The sequence below is a fragment of the Rattus norvegicus genome, chromosome 10 (assembly GCF_036323735.1).
Source record: "Rattus norvegicus strain BN/NHsdMcwi chromosome 10, GRCr8, whole genome shotgun sequence".
NCBI lineage: Eukaryota > Metazoa > Chordata > Mammalia > Rodentia > Muridae > Rattus > Rattus norvegicus.
Genome location: NC_086028.1, coordinates 91,804,291 through 91,820,000, shown reverse-complemented (window position 1 = coordinate 91,820,000; position 15,710 = coordinate 91,804,291). Strand labels below are relative to the sequence as shown.

General features: G+C 50.3%; 2 protein-coding genes across 20 annotated transcripts; one reads left to right on the top strand and one right to left on the bottom strand.

Moving 5' to 3' along the window:
• The first annotated feature begins 681 nt into the window (after nucleotides 1-681).
• Icam2 (intercellular adhesion molecule 2) lies at nucleotides 682-11,552 on the top strand. 13 transcript variants are annotated; one of them, XM_063269464.1, is made up of 8 exons: nucleotides 700-752; nucleotides 4,922-5,001; nucleotides 6,491-6,581; nucleotides 6,658-6,732; nucleotides 7,085-7,191; nucleotides 8,733-9,005; nucleotides 10,257-10,574; nucleotides 11,235-11,552. In XM_063269464.1, the coding sequence occupies exons 5-8, from the start codon at nucleotides 7,131-7,133 to the stop codon at nucleotides 11,414-11,416; spliced, it is 834 nt and encodes a 277-aa protein (XP_063125534.1). In that variant the 5' UTR covers nucleotides 700-752; nucleotides 4,922-5,001; nucleotides 6,491-6,581; nucleotides 6,658-6,732; nucleotides 7,085-7,130; the 3' UTR covers nucleotides 11,417-11,552. The 13 variants fall into 13 exon arrangements, with proteins under 13 accessions (XP_063125540.1, XP_006247686.1, XP_063125534.1 ...); XM_063269466.1 differs by having other exon boundaries at nucleotides 4,912-5,001; XM_006247624.5 differs by lacking the exon at nucleotides 4,922-5,001 and having other exon boundaries at nucleotides 689-752.
• Nucleotides 9,788-15,710, bottom strand: Prr29 (proline rich 29). Of its 7 annotated transcripts, none has more exons than XM_213490.11 (6): nucleotides 14,261-15,509; nucleotides 13,922-13,997; nucleotides 13,660-13,766; nucleotides 12,686-12,906; nucleotides 12,503-12,573; nucleotides 9,788-12,301 (listed from the first exon to the last, which is right to left on the bottom strand). In XM_213490.11, the coding sequence occupies exons 1-6, from the start codon at nucleotides 14,318-14,320 to the stop codon at nucleotides 12,273-12,275; spliced, it is 564 nt and encodes a 187-aa protein (XP_213490.2). In that variant the 5' UTR covers nucleotides 14,321-15,509; the 3' UTR covers nucleotides 9,788-12,272. The 7 variants fall into 7 exon arrangements, with proteins under 7 accessions (XP_213490.2, XP_063126232.1, XP_063126234.1 ...); XM_063270162.1 differs by having other exon boundaries at nucleotides 11,256-12,301; nucleotides 12,698-12,906; XM_063270164.1 differs by lacking the exon at nucleotides 13,660-13,766 and having other exon boundaries at nucleotides 11,256-12,301; nucleotides 12,686-12,747.

Below are 15,710 nucleotides of genomic sequence, written 5' to 3'. Positions count from 1 at the left end.
AACTACATACATAAATGCACTGATAAGTTTTTTTTTAAAGACAAAGGGAATTTGCATACCGCATTCCTAGCAACATTATTTACAGCTGCCAGGAAGTGGAAGTAACACAGGTGTCCAGCTGTGGGCAGGTGACTGATACACAAGAAATGTGGTGGTCACCATGTCCAGTGAGGTCGTCCTCAGAAGAGGGTGTTCCGCCACGTGGATGAACCCAGAAGCTGCTGAATGACGTGAAGTCGTCACAGAAGCACCTAGAGAAGTCAAACACAGAGACAGACGGTAAAATGCGAGTTTCTAAGGGTTTGGGGGAAGGAATGGAGAATTTCTGCCATGGGTCTGGGGTTTCAGTTTGGAAAGGGGAAAGGAACCGGAGGTGACTCCCGGTGAATGAACTGAGTCCCACACAACTGGATGTTTGAAAAGGGTTAAAGACACGGTGGCTCATGACTGTAACCCTAGCTAGTCCTCCAAAGGCTGGGGGTGGGAAACTGAATTTGGGGCTAGCCTGGTCTATGTGGCGGGGACCCTGCCAGAAACAAAATAAAACAACCCACAGACAAACTAATAAATTTTGTTGGGTATATTTTATGTCAGTGTGTGGGAAAAGCCGGTAGTCATGATAATTTGATGTAGAAACCACAGTACAGGAAACACGTGACCCCTGAAAAAGTCAAACGTTCAACTGGTAGAAATTACACACACAACCGCGTTGCAGCAGGATCCCCAGTAGCCAACATCTGAGCTCCCACACGGTAAGTCACGGCGTCTGGCTTTCCCCCATTCCCCCTCCCAGGAGCCTCGAGGCATGGAACGTCTGTATTCTTCTTCTCTCTAGGCCTCAGCTCCCCCACCCCACTCTGGTACCCGCAGGGGTCTGGAAGTTTCTGAAGCACTTGTTTTCCTTGTGCGCAGCTCACCATCCCTGCTCCGCCTTAGCGACCGTTTCCTGTTTTCTGTTTTCTTCCTTCTTTCCCTTCCTGTTCTGGGTGGCATCCATCTAGGTTGCAGATTAGAAACAGCCCTAGCTGACCTGGAACACTCAGAGCTCCACCTGATTCTGTCTCTGTGTTGGGATTAAAGTCATACAGGGCCATCGCTTTCCTACCCCCAGGTCCACACCGGCTATGACCGGGAAGGGACAGCCCCCTTCTGTCAAGTGAGCACTGTGGTTCTCATCCTGAGACCAATGCTAGTCAGTGACAGGGGACCCAATGAAGCTACAGCACACGTTCCCACCAAGTCTCCTCCTTCCTTGCAGACGCTCCAGAACTTTCCTTTCCTCTTTGTGTTCTTTCTGTAAAATTGAACACATACTGTGTAAGATGTCGGTGACATATCTGTCACCACAGTGCACAGTAACGTAATGGCTGCGGATGAAATGTCACTAAAACTCTTGTGAACTGTAATGGAGGGCTTTCTTCCCTGGAACAGTGACTTGGAGACAGAATTATAGATGAATGAATGCTTAGGCCATAAGCTTGGGGCCGTTCCCTAACTCACTCATATCACAATTACCCCGTTTGTTCTGTCCTATGAGTGGCACATGGCCTGTTACCTCTCTTCAGGGTTCCAGGGCAAATCTCCCTCACCTCCGACTCTATCCCAGAAACCCTCTCTCTATCCTGGACCTTCCATCTCCGTATTTCCTGCCTCAGCTCATAAGCCATTAGCCTTTTATTGACAGGTGAGGCTTCCACACATTGCACAAACGATTCCCTCTGCAATGGACTTCGCCCCTAAGGGTCCATTCTCTTTCCACCCACTCGCTAGAATTTTGTGTTAGTTTTTCTTTGATGTACTTGGTCACTCAAATACACTTATTTTTATGTGAAATGGGTACATGGTGCTTAGCATTCTAAGTACCTTAAAACATCAGCTCACTCGAGCCAGATGTGGTAGCATCTGCATGCACCTCTAGTGCTTGCACGATAACGAGAGAAGGAACAGGAGTTTTAAGGCCAGCCTCAGCTCTAGATTTGAGGTCAGCCCGGGACTACAGAAAGCTGTCTAGAGAGGAAAAATGAACCCTTTCAATTCATACAACGATCCTACCAAGGAAATACTACCCTTAATCCCATTTTACAGATGAGGGAACAGACGCATAAAGACATTGAGTGGTTTTCCCAAGGTCGCACAGACAGTAGGAAGTGGACATATATGTTTCCTGAGTCTTAGCACAAAAGTTCCTTTAGGGCCTCTAATAGGGGAACTGTGGCTGGAGAGGGCTGTTTGCTGCTCTCGCAGAGGATGGGAGTCCCGTTCCCAGCACCCAAGTCCTCTCAACCGCCTTAACTCTAGGACATCCAACACCCTCTTCTGGTCACAAACATAAAAATACAAAATAAAACGTCTGTAGTCATTCGGTTTTACAGGACAATAGTTTATTGTCCCCAGAGGACCAATAAACTCTCCCATTAGTAGCTGTAAAAGTTATTATTGAGGGGTTGGGGATTTAGCTCAGTGGTAGAGCGCTTGCCTAGCAAGCGCAAGGCCCTGGGTTCGGTCCCCAGCTCTGAAAAAAAGAAAAGAGAAAAAGAAGAAGAAGAAGAAGAAAAAAAGTTATTATTGACCTGCCACTTCTCTAAAAATTGACCTCGTTCGATTTCTTAACCTCCGTCAACTTGGTAGACATGGTTTTCATTTTAAAATGTCCTCTTTCCTTGGATATTGTTTCGTGGATTTGATACACTCGGTTATCAATGATTTAATTTGTTTGGTTAATTTTCGGTGCTGGGAATGGAACTTAGGACCCGTGCCTACCAGGGAAGCGCTCTACCCATTGAACTACCTGTCCCCTACTGTTTATGATTGACAGTTTTGAAGTCTGGCCTAATACCTTACCTCAACGACATAGGCATAATACTCTCTTATGTTTTCTTGTCAATGTTTATGACGTCTTCCTTCATGCGAATGGAATTTCCTTAATGTGAATGGCATTGAGTTCTCCATTGATGTGATGTGAGGATGCCACTCCCCCTTCCCATCTAGTTAATCAGTTGGCCCAGCCTCACATAACAGATGTGCTTCTAGGTTCTGGAAACTAGGACCCATTAGTTAATCCTATACCCATATTAATATATTTTATATTAAATCTCAATATTCAAAGAGCAAATTGCCCCTCTTCTTCCCGTGTGACTTTTTTTTTAAGATTTTATTTATTTTATGTAAACGAGTACCCTGTCACTCTCTTCAGACACACCAGAAGAGGGAATCAGATTGTGTTGCAGATGGTTGTGAGTCACCACGTGGTTGCTGGGATTTGAACTCAGGACCTCTGGAAGAGCAGTCAGTGCTCTTAATCGCTGAGCCATCTCTCCAGCCTGTGACTTTTTTTTTTAAATTAATTTATTTTATTTATATGAGTACACTGTAGCTGTCTTCAGACACACCAGAAGGGGGCATCGGATCCCATTACAGATGGTTGTGAGCCACCATGTGGTAGTGGGATTTGAACTCAGGACCTCAGGAAGAGCAGTCAGTGCTCTTAACCGCTGAGCCATCTCTCCAGCCCCTTCCTGTGTGTCTTGATCTTTTTATTCCTCCACAGACATTTCATGATCAGCTTTCAGTTTCCTTGTTGGAAGTCACTGGGATCTCAATAAATCTGTAGATCAGTTGGGAAAGAAATGATCTCTCCTGTATAGGTCATTACATTTTATTTCGGGGGCACATGCACATCGCAGCACACAGAGACGTCAGAGGACAGCTTGTGACAGTCGGTACCCACATGTGGGTCCCAGGGATCAAGCTCAGGTCATCAAGTGTGGTGGCCAAAGCCCTTACCCGTCAGTGAGCTGTCCCAGGAGCCTCCCCCCATCTTCATCCTTTTTATTTCTTCTCAAATTAAGACTTAGAAGCTAATCTTTGTTTACTTCGTTCCAGATTGTATGACATATTTATATTTACTCTTTATTATTGGGTAGAGAGGTTGACTGTAGCCCAAACTAGCTTCAAATTCACCATCCACCAATCTCAGCCATCCAAGTGGTGCTGGGATTATAAAACTGAGCCAGCACACCTGGCTGACTTGCCATTCATTCTTCCTTCCTTCCTTCCTTCCTTCATTCATTCATTCTGTTTGTTTGGTTTGGTTTGGTATGGTTTATTTTATTTTATTTTATTTTATTTTTGAGACAGGTTTTCTCTGTGTAGCCCTGGCTAGTCTGAAACTCACTCTGTAGACCAGGCTGGCCTTGAACTCAGAGATCCATCTGCCTCTGTCTCCCAAGTACTGAGATTAAAGACGTGCCGGGGTTGGAGATTTGGCTCAGTGGTAGAGCGGTTGCCTAGCAAGCGCAAGGCCCTGGGTTCGGTCCCCAGCTCTGAAAAAAAGAAAAGAAAAAAAAAAAAGACATGTGCCACCACAGCCCAGGTTTATTTTATTTCATTTTGTTTTATTTATTTGTTTATTGGTTGGTTGTTTTTGTTTGTCTGTTCGTTTTACACTTGATCTTAGCCAAAAGGCCGAGAAGCGATGTGTCTGTTCATTTTGACACAGGATTTCTCCCTGTGGCCCTGGCTGTTCTAGAACTCGCTCTGTAGACCAGAGTGGCCTCAAACTCAGAGGTCTGCCTGCCTCTGCCTCCCAAGTACTGGGACTAAAGGCGTGTGCCACCATCACCTGGTTTATTTTTATGTTTTTAATTGTGGTGCTGTACATTTAGGATGTGTGGTGTGCCCATTTGTTTATCTATTTGCAGCCAAGCACATTCTCATTGTTCTGCAAGTAATATCTGGAACCAATCTTACAAAACGAAGGAAGCTACCTCTAGGACACCTCCCACTTCCCTTCCCAGCCCTGGCAACCTCCCTTCTGCTTCTGGGGCGTGGTCAGTCTTTTTATAACCCTGCTGTGTTTCCATGGTGTTCTTCGAATGGTTATTTGCTTTCATTTTGAGCCCTGTCTGGAAGTTTCTTCTAGCCTTCTGCTGCCTCATGTGTCCCTTCCAGAGGTCTTGGGAGAAACCGACCCTCGCACTGGCTTCCTTTGCTGCATCTCTGGTAAGCTTTAGCAGCTCCATAGCTGCCTGCCACTCACAGGGACTTCACCTTTCCCTAGGTATGCGACCTTGGTGGAACCACTTAGCCTCTCTGTGCCTCAGTTTCTCCTTCTAGGAGATGAGGACAGTAGTAGGACTTGAGCTTGTAGAATTTAGGAGTAATTAGTGCTTTGAGAGTGACCAGCCTAAGATAGGTGGAGTCACGTGCTCCCAGACAACATTTCCATCTATGGCAGGCTCAGAAGATTACACCATGTAGCAGGAGCGGCAGGCCATTCCTGCTACAATACTGGAGCCACAAAAATCCATACCGTGTAGAGACATCATAACCGTCACAGCGATGTAACACAACCCATGCTCCCAGATTCCTGGTGGCATCGGGGTACTGCCGTGCCTCAGCTGCGTTCACATACAGCAGGTACCACCATGCACACGAAGTAGGCAGTATCCTGTACCGTCTAGGTTTGTGTGGACACACCACGATGCTCACACCACCTGAGGGCAAGTTTCTCTTAACTTGAACTACAACGTGAGCTCAAGACCCCTGTGGACCACTTAGTGAGACCCGGTCTCAAAAGGAAAAACACCAAGAGTCTGGGGATGCAGCTCTTGGCATGTGCTTAGCATGTATGAAGCTGCAGAACCTCAGTCACCAACACCCCCCCCCCAAATAAAAAACAAACTCTTTCCCTCCCTAAGTAGCATCTGTATGTCTGTCTGTTTGTCTGTCTGTCTGGGTTGTTGTATTATTATCACATTATCATCATTGTCGTCGTCATCGTCATCATTGTCGTCATCAAAATCATTACCTAGAGAAGGCCAATCCTTACCTTACCATCCAAACCCTTGAAGCCCTCCAATCCCCTGTTCTCAGGGATCTATCAGCCTAATGTACGACCAGACACTCCCACCCTCACCCCAACCACCCCCCCACTCCACCTCACCGGCACTCCAACCCCAGCCTGCCCCATTTCTTCTTTCTCTGTCTTCAACTTCTGGCAGAATCTCAAAACCCAACAGCCTCATGCGGGGACTTCCTTTGATCCAGGCTGATAGCATCTGCACTAGATAGCTGTGTACAACAGCTACTGCTCAGGGACAGGATGTCACAGAGTCCTCTAACCCAGGCACCTGGCCTTTGAGGCTTCCTCTACCTGAAATCTGGAGCTGGCCTTGCACATGGCTTCCCAAGCTCAGATAAGGAGCCCTCAAAGCCCTGGGACTTCCTTTAGATAGGCCCTTACTGGGTTTCCACCAAGAAAGCAAGGAGGCCTGCTTTTGCCCTGCCTATCCCCCAGGTTCTAAGACAGAACTGAGGGAATGAGGTTGGCTATGGTGAACACGGTGTCACCTGGGAAGGCCTTCTCTCCAAAGTTCAGTACCTGGGGTCAAGCCTGCCCATAAGGCACTAACTGATAAGCCCAGGAAGGAGCCTATGATTTATATAGCTACAGGTAATAGCTACCGCTGTCTGACGTCCTGATCCATAGGAGGTTACGGTGCAATCTTTGGAGCCTGTGTGAGCCCTGCGATAGCTGAGTTAGAGGTCGGCTTCTGCTGGAAACTAAGTGAGACATTAAGGTATGCAGATCTACTCAGGGCATTAGCAAGAGATTGCTATGTGACTATGTTCTAACTTTGGATCTTACCTTCTCAGAGATGACTCCAACAGAGGCGCGGTGGAATTCAGAGTCCCCCTGATCTGAGTCTTGGAGGCCTCATCCTGCTCCATGTACAGTAATAGAAATTCCATGTATATCCCCCCACCCACCCAACACACACACATGTAAGGACATGCACCCTTGCACACACACTTCCCTACATGCCAGCTCCCATTGCTTTCCTAACCCCGCACAGGGAGCATGCCCCATGTGAGAACCCCTGCTTATCTGCTGCTTCCTGGCTTCCTCTGCCTGAATTCTTGAGGCCCTGAAGGCAGGGGAGCCAGTCTGTGCATACTGTTTCCTGATCTCAGATAATTAGAGGAAATGAGCTCACTGGTACAGAGGAGATTGCGGATTTCAGTCCGGACCTTCAGGCTTCACTCCTCGGCCTGCAGTATACGTCTCTCCCTAACCCTCCAGGAAGCTGTGCCCCTGAAGCCCATAGGCCCCACAGACCCCACCTGAGATGTCTTCTTTTGCTTGCTGGAACCTGTCTCTAACCCTTCTTGTCCTGTTCTGCAGCCCAGGTAAGCCGGGACCCTGGGGTTCCCAGCTCATGGCATCTTAGGGTGGGGAGTTTTGATTTTCCTTGGTTGGGGAAGGGGGTATCCTGGCCACAGGGGCCTCTCCACCATAGACAAGGAAGACTGTCAGCCTGGCTTTGGTTTCTCATGGCCTTGGTCCAGGAACTAGGATCATGGCCTCTTGGATACTAGAGGGAACAGACTCAGAGATTCTGAGAATCTTGATGAAACATTTATTAATGAATGTTGATGTGGCATTCATCAGGCTACCGAGGTCGGGAGGTGAGCAGTGAGTAAACGGGAGACTCCAGAAGGGATGCCAGGGTCTAAGCGAAAAGGAGGCAGCGTGCCAAAGGGGCCTAGTGGACAGCGGAGAGCACAGAAGATACTGCACTCAGTAGGACAACAGAATGAAAATGAAAAGCGTTTCAGTGGGTCAAGGAGACCTGGAAGGACACGGCCTCGATGTGCTGAGTGTCCTGTGTCTTAGACAACCTGCTAAATGCTCTCAAGCCTGATTACACTCAGGATCCAGGAGAGGGCACACGAGTGCTCTTAACAAGTGGAGAAACCGAGGCACATAGAAAGAATACATCTGGCCCACTGCACAGCAATCGTTGAGTTCAAATCCAGCACTGTCTACATGGAAAGCCCCTCTTGCCACTAAATTGCATGCCATTAGCTGATGGCTGAGTGGGCTACATGGTGAGGTAGAAAGCACAAGCCATGTGTAGGGGACCCTCTTGGCTAGGACCCAGGACCTTCACAGTCCTCACAGAGTGGAGGTGAACACTGAGGGTCCCATTGTCTTACACTAGATACGTCCCAAAGGTCTGTCCTTCACAGGGCTGTGTGGTCAGTGTAAAGAGAAACATGTGAAACTCAGGCCCAGTCTGAATGTCATCTTGACTCCAAAATATCAATGGAGCATTAACATAAACTCTGCATCCTTAGTACAACAGGTCCTTTTCATGGTCTTTCATTTCTTTTCTGCTGCTTTCTAGTCTAACATTCCTCTTCCTAGCTAAGGTCTGGTCGTCTTGGTTCTCCATTGCTTCATGAAAGCATGATCCCAATGTCAGGTCTGTAAGCCAGTGGTTCCCTTTACCTGGAACGTGATCCCACAACTCGCATAAGGTTCACTCCTCCCTGTCTTTGACTCAATATCATTATCTTATATTAGCCACATTGTTAAAATGGAGTCCCTCTACTGCCTCTACCCTCTTTCCCTGGAGCTTTGCCCCTACTCAAAGTGCATCCTTGCCTTTTTCTATGATTATGTGAGCTCAGCACTCACGTCCACTCTCAGAGATGTCTTCATGACAGAGGGAACATTGTACTGGAGCTTAACTTAAGGAAGCCAAAAGGAGGCTTGAGGGAGATTGACCTAGGGCTGACTGATAAAGGGGCTGGAGGAAAGGGACTTGGGAATGGAGCAAAGGGACCGGCTTGTTTCCTCGGGCCTTAATTACAATCACTGGTAATAGAGAGCCCCAAGGGCAGACATCAGAGACATCTTCTACCTAGTGCTTTTGGTCTTACAGGGTCTGGTGAAAAGGCCTTTGAAGTCTACATACGGTCCGAGAAGCAGATAGTAAAAGCCACAGAGGCTTGGAGAGTCAACTGCAGCACCAGCTGTGCAGCCCCAGAGATCGGTGGTCTGGAGACCCCTACGAATAAGTTAATGTTGGAAGAGGACCCTCATGGGAAATGGATAGAATTCCTAGTCTCAAACGCCACTGTCGACACGGTCTTACTTTGCCATTTCACTTGTTCGGGAAAGCAGCAGGCAGAGAGTTTCAACATCAGGGTGTATGGTGAGTGTCTATGTGTGGGTCTCTACTCCTGAGCACAGTGCCCGTGCCTACTACTGCTACTACTACTGCTACACACTAACTGCTCAGAGACTTCTCCTGGGTCTTCTCATCACGGGGCTCCTCTCCCTCGGCTCCTGAGCCACAAGCTGCAGGCCAGGCCTGAGGGCTCAGGATCTGCTCACAGCCCTGGCTGAACTCCACGAATCCTCCTGTACCTAGAAGCAAACTGTGCGGGTTTTGACCCTTGCTCCAAGAAGGTCAGACCAGTCAAGGTTTGCACAGACCCTGACGTCACTTTCTACCCAGTTCAGGCACCAGAGCACTTACTCCATCACAAGCAGTGAGTAGATCAGGAGATCTAGCCTTGTCTAGTAGCTCCCTCATTTCATGAGGAAAGTGGAGGTGCTTTGCAGCGTTCTCCTTGTTCCTCCAAGGAACTGTTTGAGCCTTGCATACGCACCTGCCAGGGTAGGCCAGGATTCTCTCAGCGCCTTAACTCCAGGCGTGTCCCTGTGACCCATTACCGACATTGATGGGTCAAAGAATAGAAAGACGACCAAAGTCCTAAGTGGGTGAGTGGAGGAGAGGTGCTCTAATTTAGGAGGGAGCCAGGGTACACCATAGTCCTCGTACTGGAGAAGTGAGGCAAACCTCACTCCTGTCCCAGCATCACAAGGAAACTCAGTCAGCTCCTCACGTGCTCCCTTCCAAATACTCATAACACAAACAAACACCCAGAGGTTTAATTTTAAATTTGTGTTTAGAATCTAGAGAGACTGGAAACGGGTCCAGATTTTTTTTATTTGCTTGTATGTTTGTTTGTTTGTTTTTGTTTTTTAAGACAGGCTTTCTTTGTGTAGCCCTGGCTGTCCTGGAATTAGCTCTGTAGATCTGACTGGCCTCAAACTCACAGAGAGCTGCCTGTCCCTGTCTCCCAAATGCTGGGACTAAAGGTGTGTGCTACCACTGCCTGGCTCCAGATGCTTTTTAATATCTTTCTAGTTGGCTGTACCATTTCTGTATCTTCTTTTTGTAGACCCCTTTTCTATTTTCCAAACCATGTCTGCAGAGGTAGCACCCTGCACACCCTCTACCATACACTTCCTCTTCCTCTTCCACTGAGCGGGCCAAGCCCACTTCCTCTCTCAAGTTTTGTGAGGAATCTGGGATACTAGGAGGTGGACCTTAGCCAGGCTGGACCTGCAGGAACATAGTTCCATCCTGACTGGCCTTCCTGCTTTGTTCCTACAGAGCCTCCAGCTCAGGTAACACTGAAACTGCAGCCCCCTCGAGTGTTTATGGGTGAAGCCTTCACCATTGAATGCAAGGTGCCCTCTGTGAAGCCCCTTGAGAGCCTCACCCTCTCTCTGCTCTGTGGCAGAGAGACCCTGAAGAACCAGACATTTGGGGGAGCTGAAACTGTCCCAGAAGAGGTCATAGCCATATTCAACAGCACAGCTCTGAAAAAGGATGGTCTTAACTTTTCCTGCCAGGCTGAGCTGGATCTACGACCCCACGGTGGGTCTCTCTACCGCCGCATCTCAGAGTACCAGAGCCTTGAAGTCTATGGTAAGGAGACCCTATTGGCTGAGAGGGTTAGAAGTAGCACTTCTTGGCAACGTGGGGAAAGAAAACCCACGAGGCCCACTCTTAGGCGGTGGTCTGATGTGCGCATATAATCCTGAGGGCTCCCTCTTATACCCTGATTCCCTGGCTCTCTCTCCAAGTTCCAAGCTGAACCCTAACTTTTCCAGAAGCCAGAAGAACTCAACCAGCTGGCTTGGCCATTATTGAGCTGTGTGGCCCCTCTCTCTAGTTATGGCTTCTTTCTACAATGAGAAGGCTGGCTAGCCTGATCCACGGGCTCCCCTGAGCACTGCTGTTCTGCGACTCTTGAGAGCCAAAGCCTGTCGTCAGTGAGCTCACCTGAAGCTTACTCAGCTACGCCCAAGAAAGGCATGGTCTAAACCTGACCATGACATCCTTCAGGCCGTGGTACCCCGCCACCATATACTGGTGTCAGGGGCTGCTGGAAGAGAAGGGTGTCTGCTCTGCCCAATGGCCTAGAGCATAGGCCGCCTTCCTCTTAGATGTCACTCTCACCTTAGGTCACTACTCTCTGCTACTGGGCTGACTGTGGAATGTATGAGTGCGCAGGGAGTGGTGGGCAGACTCCCGGGGCTCCTGGCATCTGACGATCTCTGAGACTGCTGCCTCTTGCTTCCCCAGAAATAAGGCAAGACAACCAGATGGTCATCATCATTGTAGTGGTGTCAATACTTCTGTTCTTATTCGTGACATCCGTCCTGCTTTGCTTTATCCTCGGCCAGCACTGGCACAGGAGGCGGACAGGTACCTACGGGGTGCTAGCTGCCTGGAGGAGGCTCCCCCGAGCCCTCCGGGGACGCTGACAGGCGCCTGGGAGTTCCCAGAACTCAACATGGCGCCTTCAAGGTGTGGTTCAGCGCTGGCTGAAGGACTGTGGCAGCAGCAGAAGATTTGGGGGACATTTCCTTTTTTAGCCTCAATACAAATACCTGGATTTCACCCTGTGCCCACCATGACTGCTCCTGGGATAACAGTTGACAGCCATGACTACTTGTTACCTGTCCACAACCAGTGTCTCCTCTGCTCTTCCCTCCCCCTGCTCTCTCCCACGGCTTTTCCAAGCCTCTGCATCCCAGACACCAGCTATCTACCCACACCATTAGGATCAACTTGTTTCCTCTTGAGGTCCGAGGAGGCAGAGGACATTCTGTTCACAACTGACTCTGGGGACCTCGTGCTGCTCCTGGTTGAATCAGGACACAGCCCTGACTCTCCTTTCTGCCAACAATGAGAGGGGGCTCAAGGGAGTTGAATCATGTGCAGGGGCCTTCTAAGCTGGGCCCCTCTCGGTCCACGTTGACCTCTGGAAGTCTTAAGGAGTTTGGATATTTTAGTTATCCTTTTCTCAATTCCCCTATGTTAGGCCCCAGGGCTGAGGACACAGCCTTCATCATCCCAGAGAGAGGGGCAGAGACTAACTGGGCTCTGGTATCAGGGCCTTCCTTTGGTCCAGATGGGAAACAGGGGATCAACTGGTTTTATGTAGCTTCTGGGTCATGGTTGGGCTTAAAGGAGCTTTTACTCCAGAACAGCTGGCACAAGGTGGCAGTAGAGAGCCTGGTGAGGGCTTGCCGGGGCAGAGCGGGTAAGAAGGGCCATCATGGCTCCGGGGTTTGGGGCAGCCCTGAGCAGAAAGCGAGAGGTCTGATGAACATGTCTTCACGGCAGGCTGTCGGCATCATAGTAGTCTAGAAAGACAGAACCCTCAGCTTGTTCCTTCCTGCTTTGTTGGACCCCAAGGAGGAACATAGAAAGGGTCAAGGCAGGGGCTGGAGATGTGGTTGACAGGGAACCCCCAGCCCCAGCCCCCTCATCCACAGGTCACACGGCCTTCTGACAACTTAGTCGGCCCCAGGTCAGGCCCCACTGCCCACCCACCCAGCCCCTACCTGAAGCCGGAGGTACATCTGCACCTACAGTCCCCGTCGCACTCGGGGGTGGAGGTGGGGGCACATCTCTTCTGAGATGGGAGAGAGAAAGGAGAGACCCTTCAGAGGCTCAGAATGGCTTTACCCTCAAGCTCTTCCGATCTTGATACGGAACGTGGCCACGCCCCCTCCCGTCTCACTTACACCTCCCCTTGCCTGGAGGCAGGGGGCTGGTGCTGGATCCTGGGTGCGCCCTGCCAGGGAGGCTGGTGTGGGGGAACAGAGAGGAAAGAGGATGGCCAGAGTGACATGGGGCTCAAGGAGGTCACTGGGCAAGGCAAGTAGTGATGGTGGAAGACCAAAGGCTCTTGCTCCCCCATCTCCATCTCTTCCTCCACTTGCTCCTCGAGGCTGTCTGTATGGACCTGGGAGTTGTGCAGGGCGAAGAGGGGAGGTGATGACGCAGGCCTGGCCCTCCCTGCCTCCGCTGCTCCACCCTCCTCAGCTATTGGGTGCACAAATAATCACCACCTCAGGGTAAAGGTGAGCTCCGGGCGGGCAAGCAAGGCTCTTTGAAGATGCATTACTAAGCAGAGAGGAGAAACTCTAAGAGGCTAAGCCTCTCATCTAAGAGCATCAGAACTAACTGGTGGGAATGAGGTAATGGGGAACTGACTGGAAATGTCCCAGTGACTCCAGAGTGGGTACCCGGAGGTCTACACCAAATCTCCCTTTGTTCCTGCATCTTTTGGGGCCCCTCAAGGAAGGGAGATACTCATCTCAGGGTCTCAGAGGACCTAGGGGTGAGAGATAGACACTGCAACTCAGGATCTACACCTACCTCAGGATTTACCTCCTCCTGAACCCCTCTGGGCTTCCTAGAGCCCCCTTTTCTCCCCTCTTCTCTCAGACCTCACTCCCTTTACTGCCCTCCTGGGGCCTGAGGTGCACAGGAAATTATCCAAAAGGAAAACATTGAAGACAAGATCTGGGTGGTAGTGGAGATTTGGGAACTCCCTTCCTATTGGAAGCTGACCAGGTCTCGGCTCATTGGTAGACGCCAAAGAGACTCTGGCAGACAGGGGTGCAGGCTAGCTTCCTGCTACTCTATCCTAGTTTTTTGTCTCCAGGTGGGGACCCCCATATAGAGTCCCACCCCGGCCCCCACCTTCACATACCTGTGGGCGGGGCCACTCTGGCCCCGGACTCAGGGCGTCTGCCACTAGTTGACTCAGAAGCAACTGGTGCATCTGTGCATTCTGTAGCATCATCAGCTCCAGCAGGTCTGGGGAGCGGGTTCCAACAGGCCCACCGAACCCCCACACAGTCCCTTCCCTCCCAGACCCGACCTTATTTATATAGGATGTAACCAGCAGAAGAAGGAAGGCCCCCAAGTATGTGTGGTAGGGGGGAGTCAGGAGAGTGACCCAGAACCGTTACCTTCCTTGACTCGGTTATGCTGAGTTTGAGGAGAGGCGACTGTCCAAGGCAAAGGCTGCAGGATGGTCACCCAGGGCTGGGGACGAGGTTGAGGAGACGCAGCCAAACCAAGTAGATGAGGGTGGGGCATGTCAGGAGGCCCCCACTTCCCTCTCAGTGTCTCTGCACCTCATGATCCTTGCCCTCCCAGTCCACTCTCTTCCTCTAAGTTGGGGACCTCCCTTCCCACCATCCCATATGCACCCCAGAGTTTGGTTTGCCCCTACCCTGGCTCTACAATCCTCCCTGCGACCCCCACCGCCCCATTTAAGACAGTGTGCTCCTGGGCCCAGGCCTCACCGTAGGGGCTGTACTCTGTGTTGGGGCACCACTCCAGCTCTCACTACCGAGGGAGGCCATGGCCCAGCGGGTTAGTTACCTAGGCAGCTCTGGGGACGCCAGGAAGAGCTCCTCCCAAGAGTACAGTCCAGCCCAGGACCCAGCCCAGGACTTCTGGTGCTTAGGAAACAGCCCAAGACTCCGCCCTGACCTCCTCCTCTTCCGGCGTGGGGGGGGGGGTGTCTCTCTCTTCCGGAGATCCACCTTGGGAGGCCCCTGAATGGGGTTCCCCAGACTTTGGCCCTACTCTTCCTGCACCTGGTGCTGGCGCTAACCCCGGGTGGACCCATGTTTGTTGAGTGAGAAGCTGGGGTGACTTGGTTTCCTGTTCCCACAAGAATAAAATGTATAGGACCTGGCATGAACATTTGAGTCAATAAGGAGAGCAGAGTCAGTCAGGCTTAGGAGAGGGGACTCCTAAGGACCCAGTGGTTTCTGGAGAGGACCAGGCAAACCCTGGGCAAATTTACAGAACAGGCTGCGGCTCTGGCCCAGAATGCCTGGGACTCTTCCCTTCCCCCTGCAGATTTGCTGAATTCTTGGCCGAGGTGAGCCACTCACTACCCTCTCAGAGATGGGCAGTTTAGTACCAGAGTCCACAACACTGTCTTCTGTTTCCAAAGCATGTATCCTTCTGACAGGAAGTTAGTTAAGTGCCTATTGCGTAAAAACAGGTGAGAGGAGAGATCTATTTCCACAGCTGCGACATCCGAAGAAGATAGGCCCCCCGTGCAGCAGTCGAAGACAATCCCAACAGGAAGCTGGGATTAGCACCAGAGACTCGCCCTTCCTCCATCCTCCACTTCTGTCCCCCTTTCCACAGTCCTGGAGTGGAGAGCCAGAAGGAAGATTCCCATCTCCTCTTTGTCCCTGTCAGTGATGCTGTGGCTGGATTTTACTACCGTCAGAGTCTTTGCCCTTTCAGCCCTACTCAGCCATCTTCGATAAGCCAACTAAAAAGGCAAATTAATAATAAAAATATAGGGAAAGGTGAATCTTCAACGTGGCCACACTGGGAGGGAGAACAAAGTGATCCAGTGACAGCCCCCTAACCTTGCCCCAGGACACCCTCAGGGTCCTGGCATGAGAGTTACATGGAAAGAGCAGTCAAACAACCCAAGAGAGAAATCACTGTGCCTGGAAATTAGCTAGAAGGGAGGTCACTCCCAACAGAGCAGTGTTCTCAGTCTTCCGAATGCCGCGTCCTTTAATACAGCTCCTCGCGCTGTGGTGACCTGCTACAATAACTTTGCTACTGTTGTGAATTGTGGTGTACTATCTGACATGCAGGAAGTCTGCTATGCGACTCCTGTGAAAGGATCATTCGACCCCCAAAGGGGTCACGACCCACAGGTTGGGAACTGCCTTGATAAATGCTGAGATTCCAAGATAGAGAACGAAGGTGTCATCA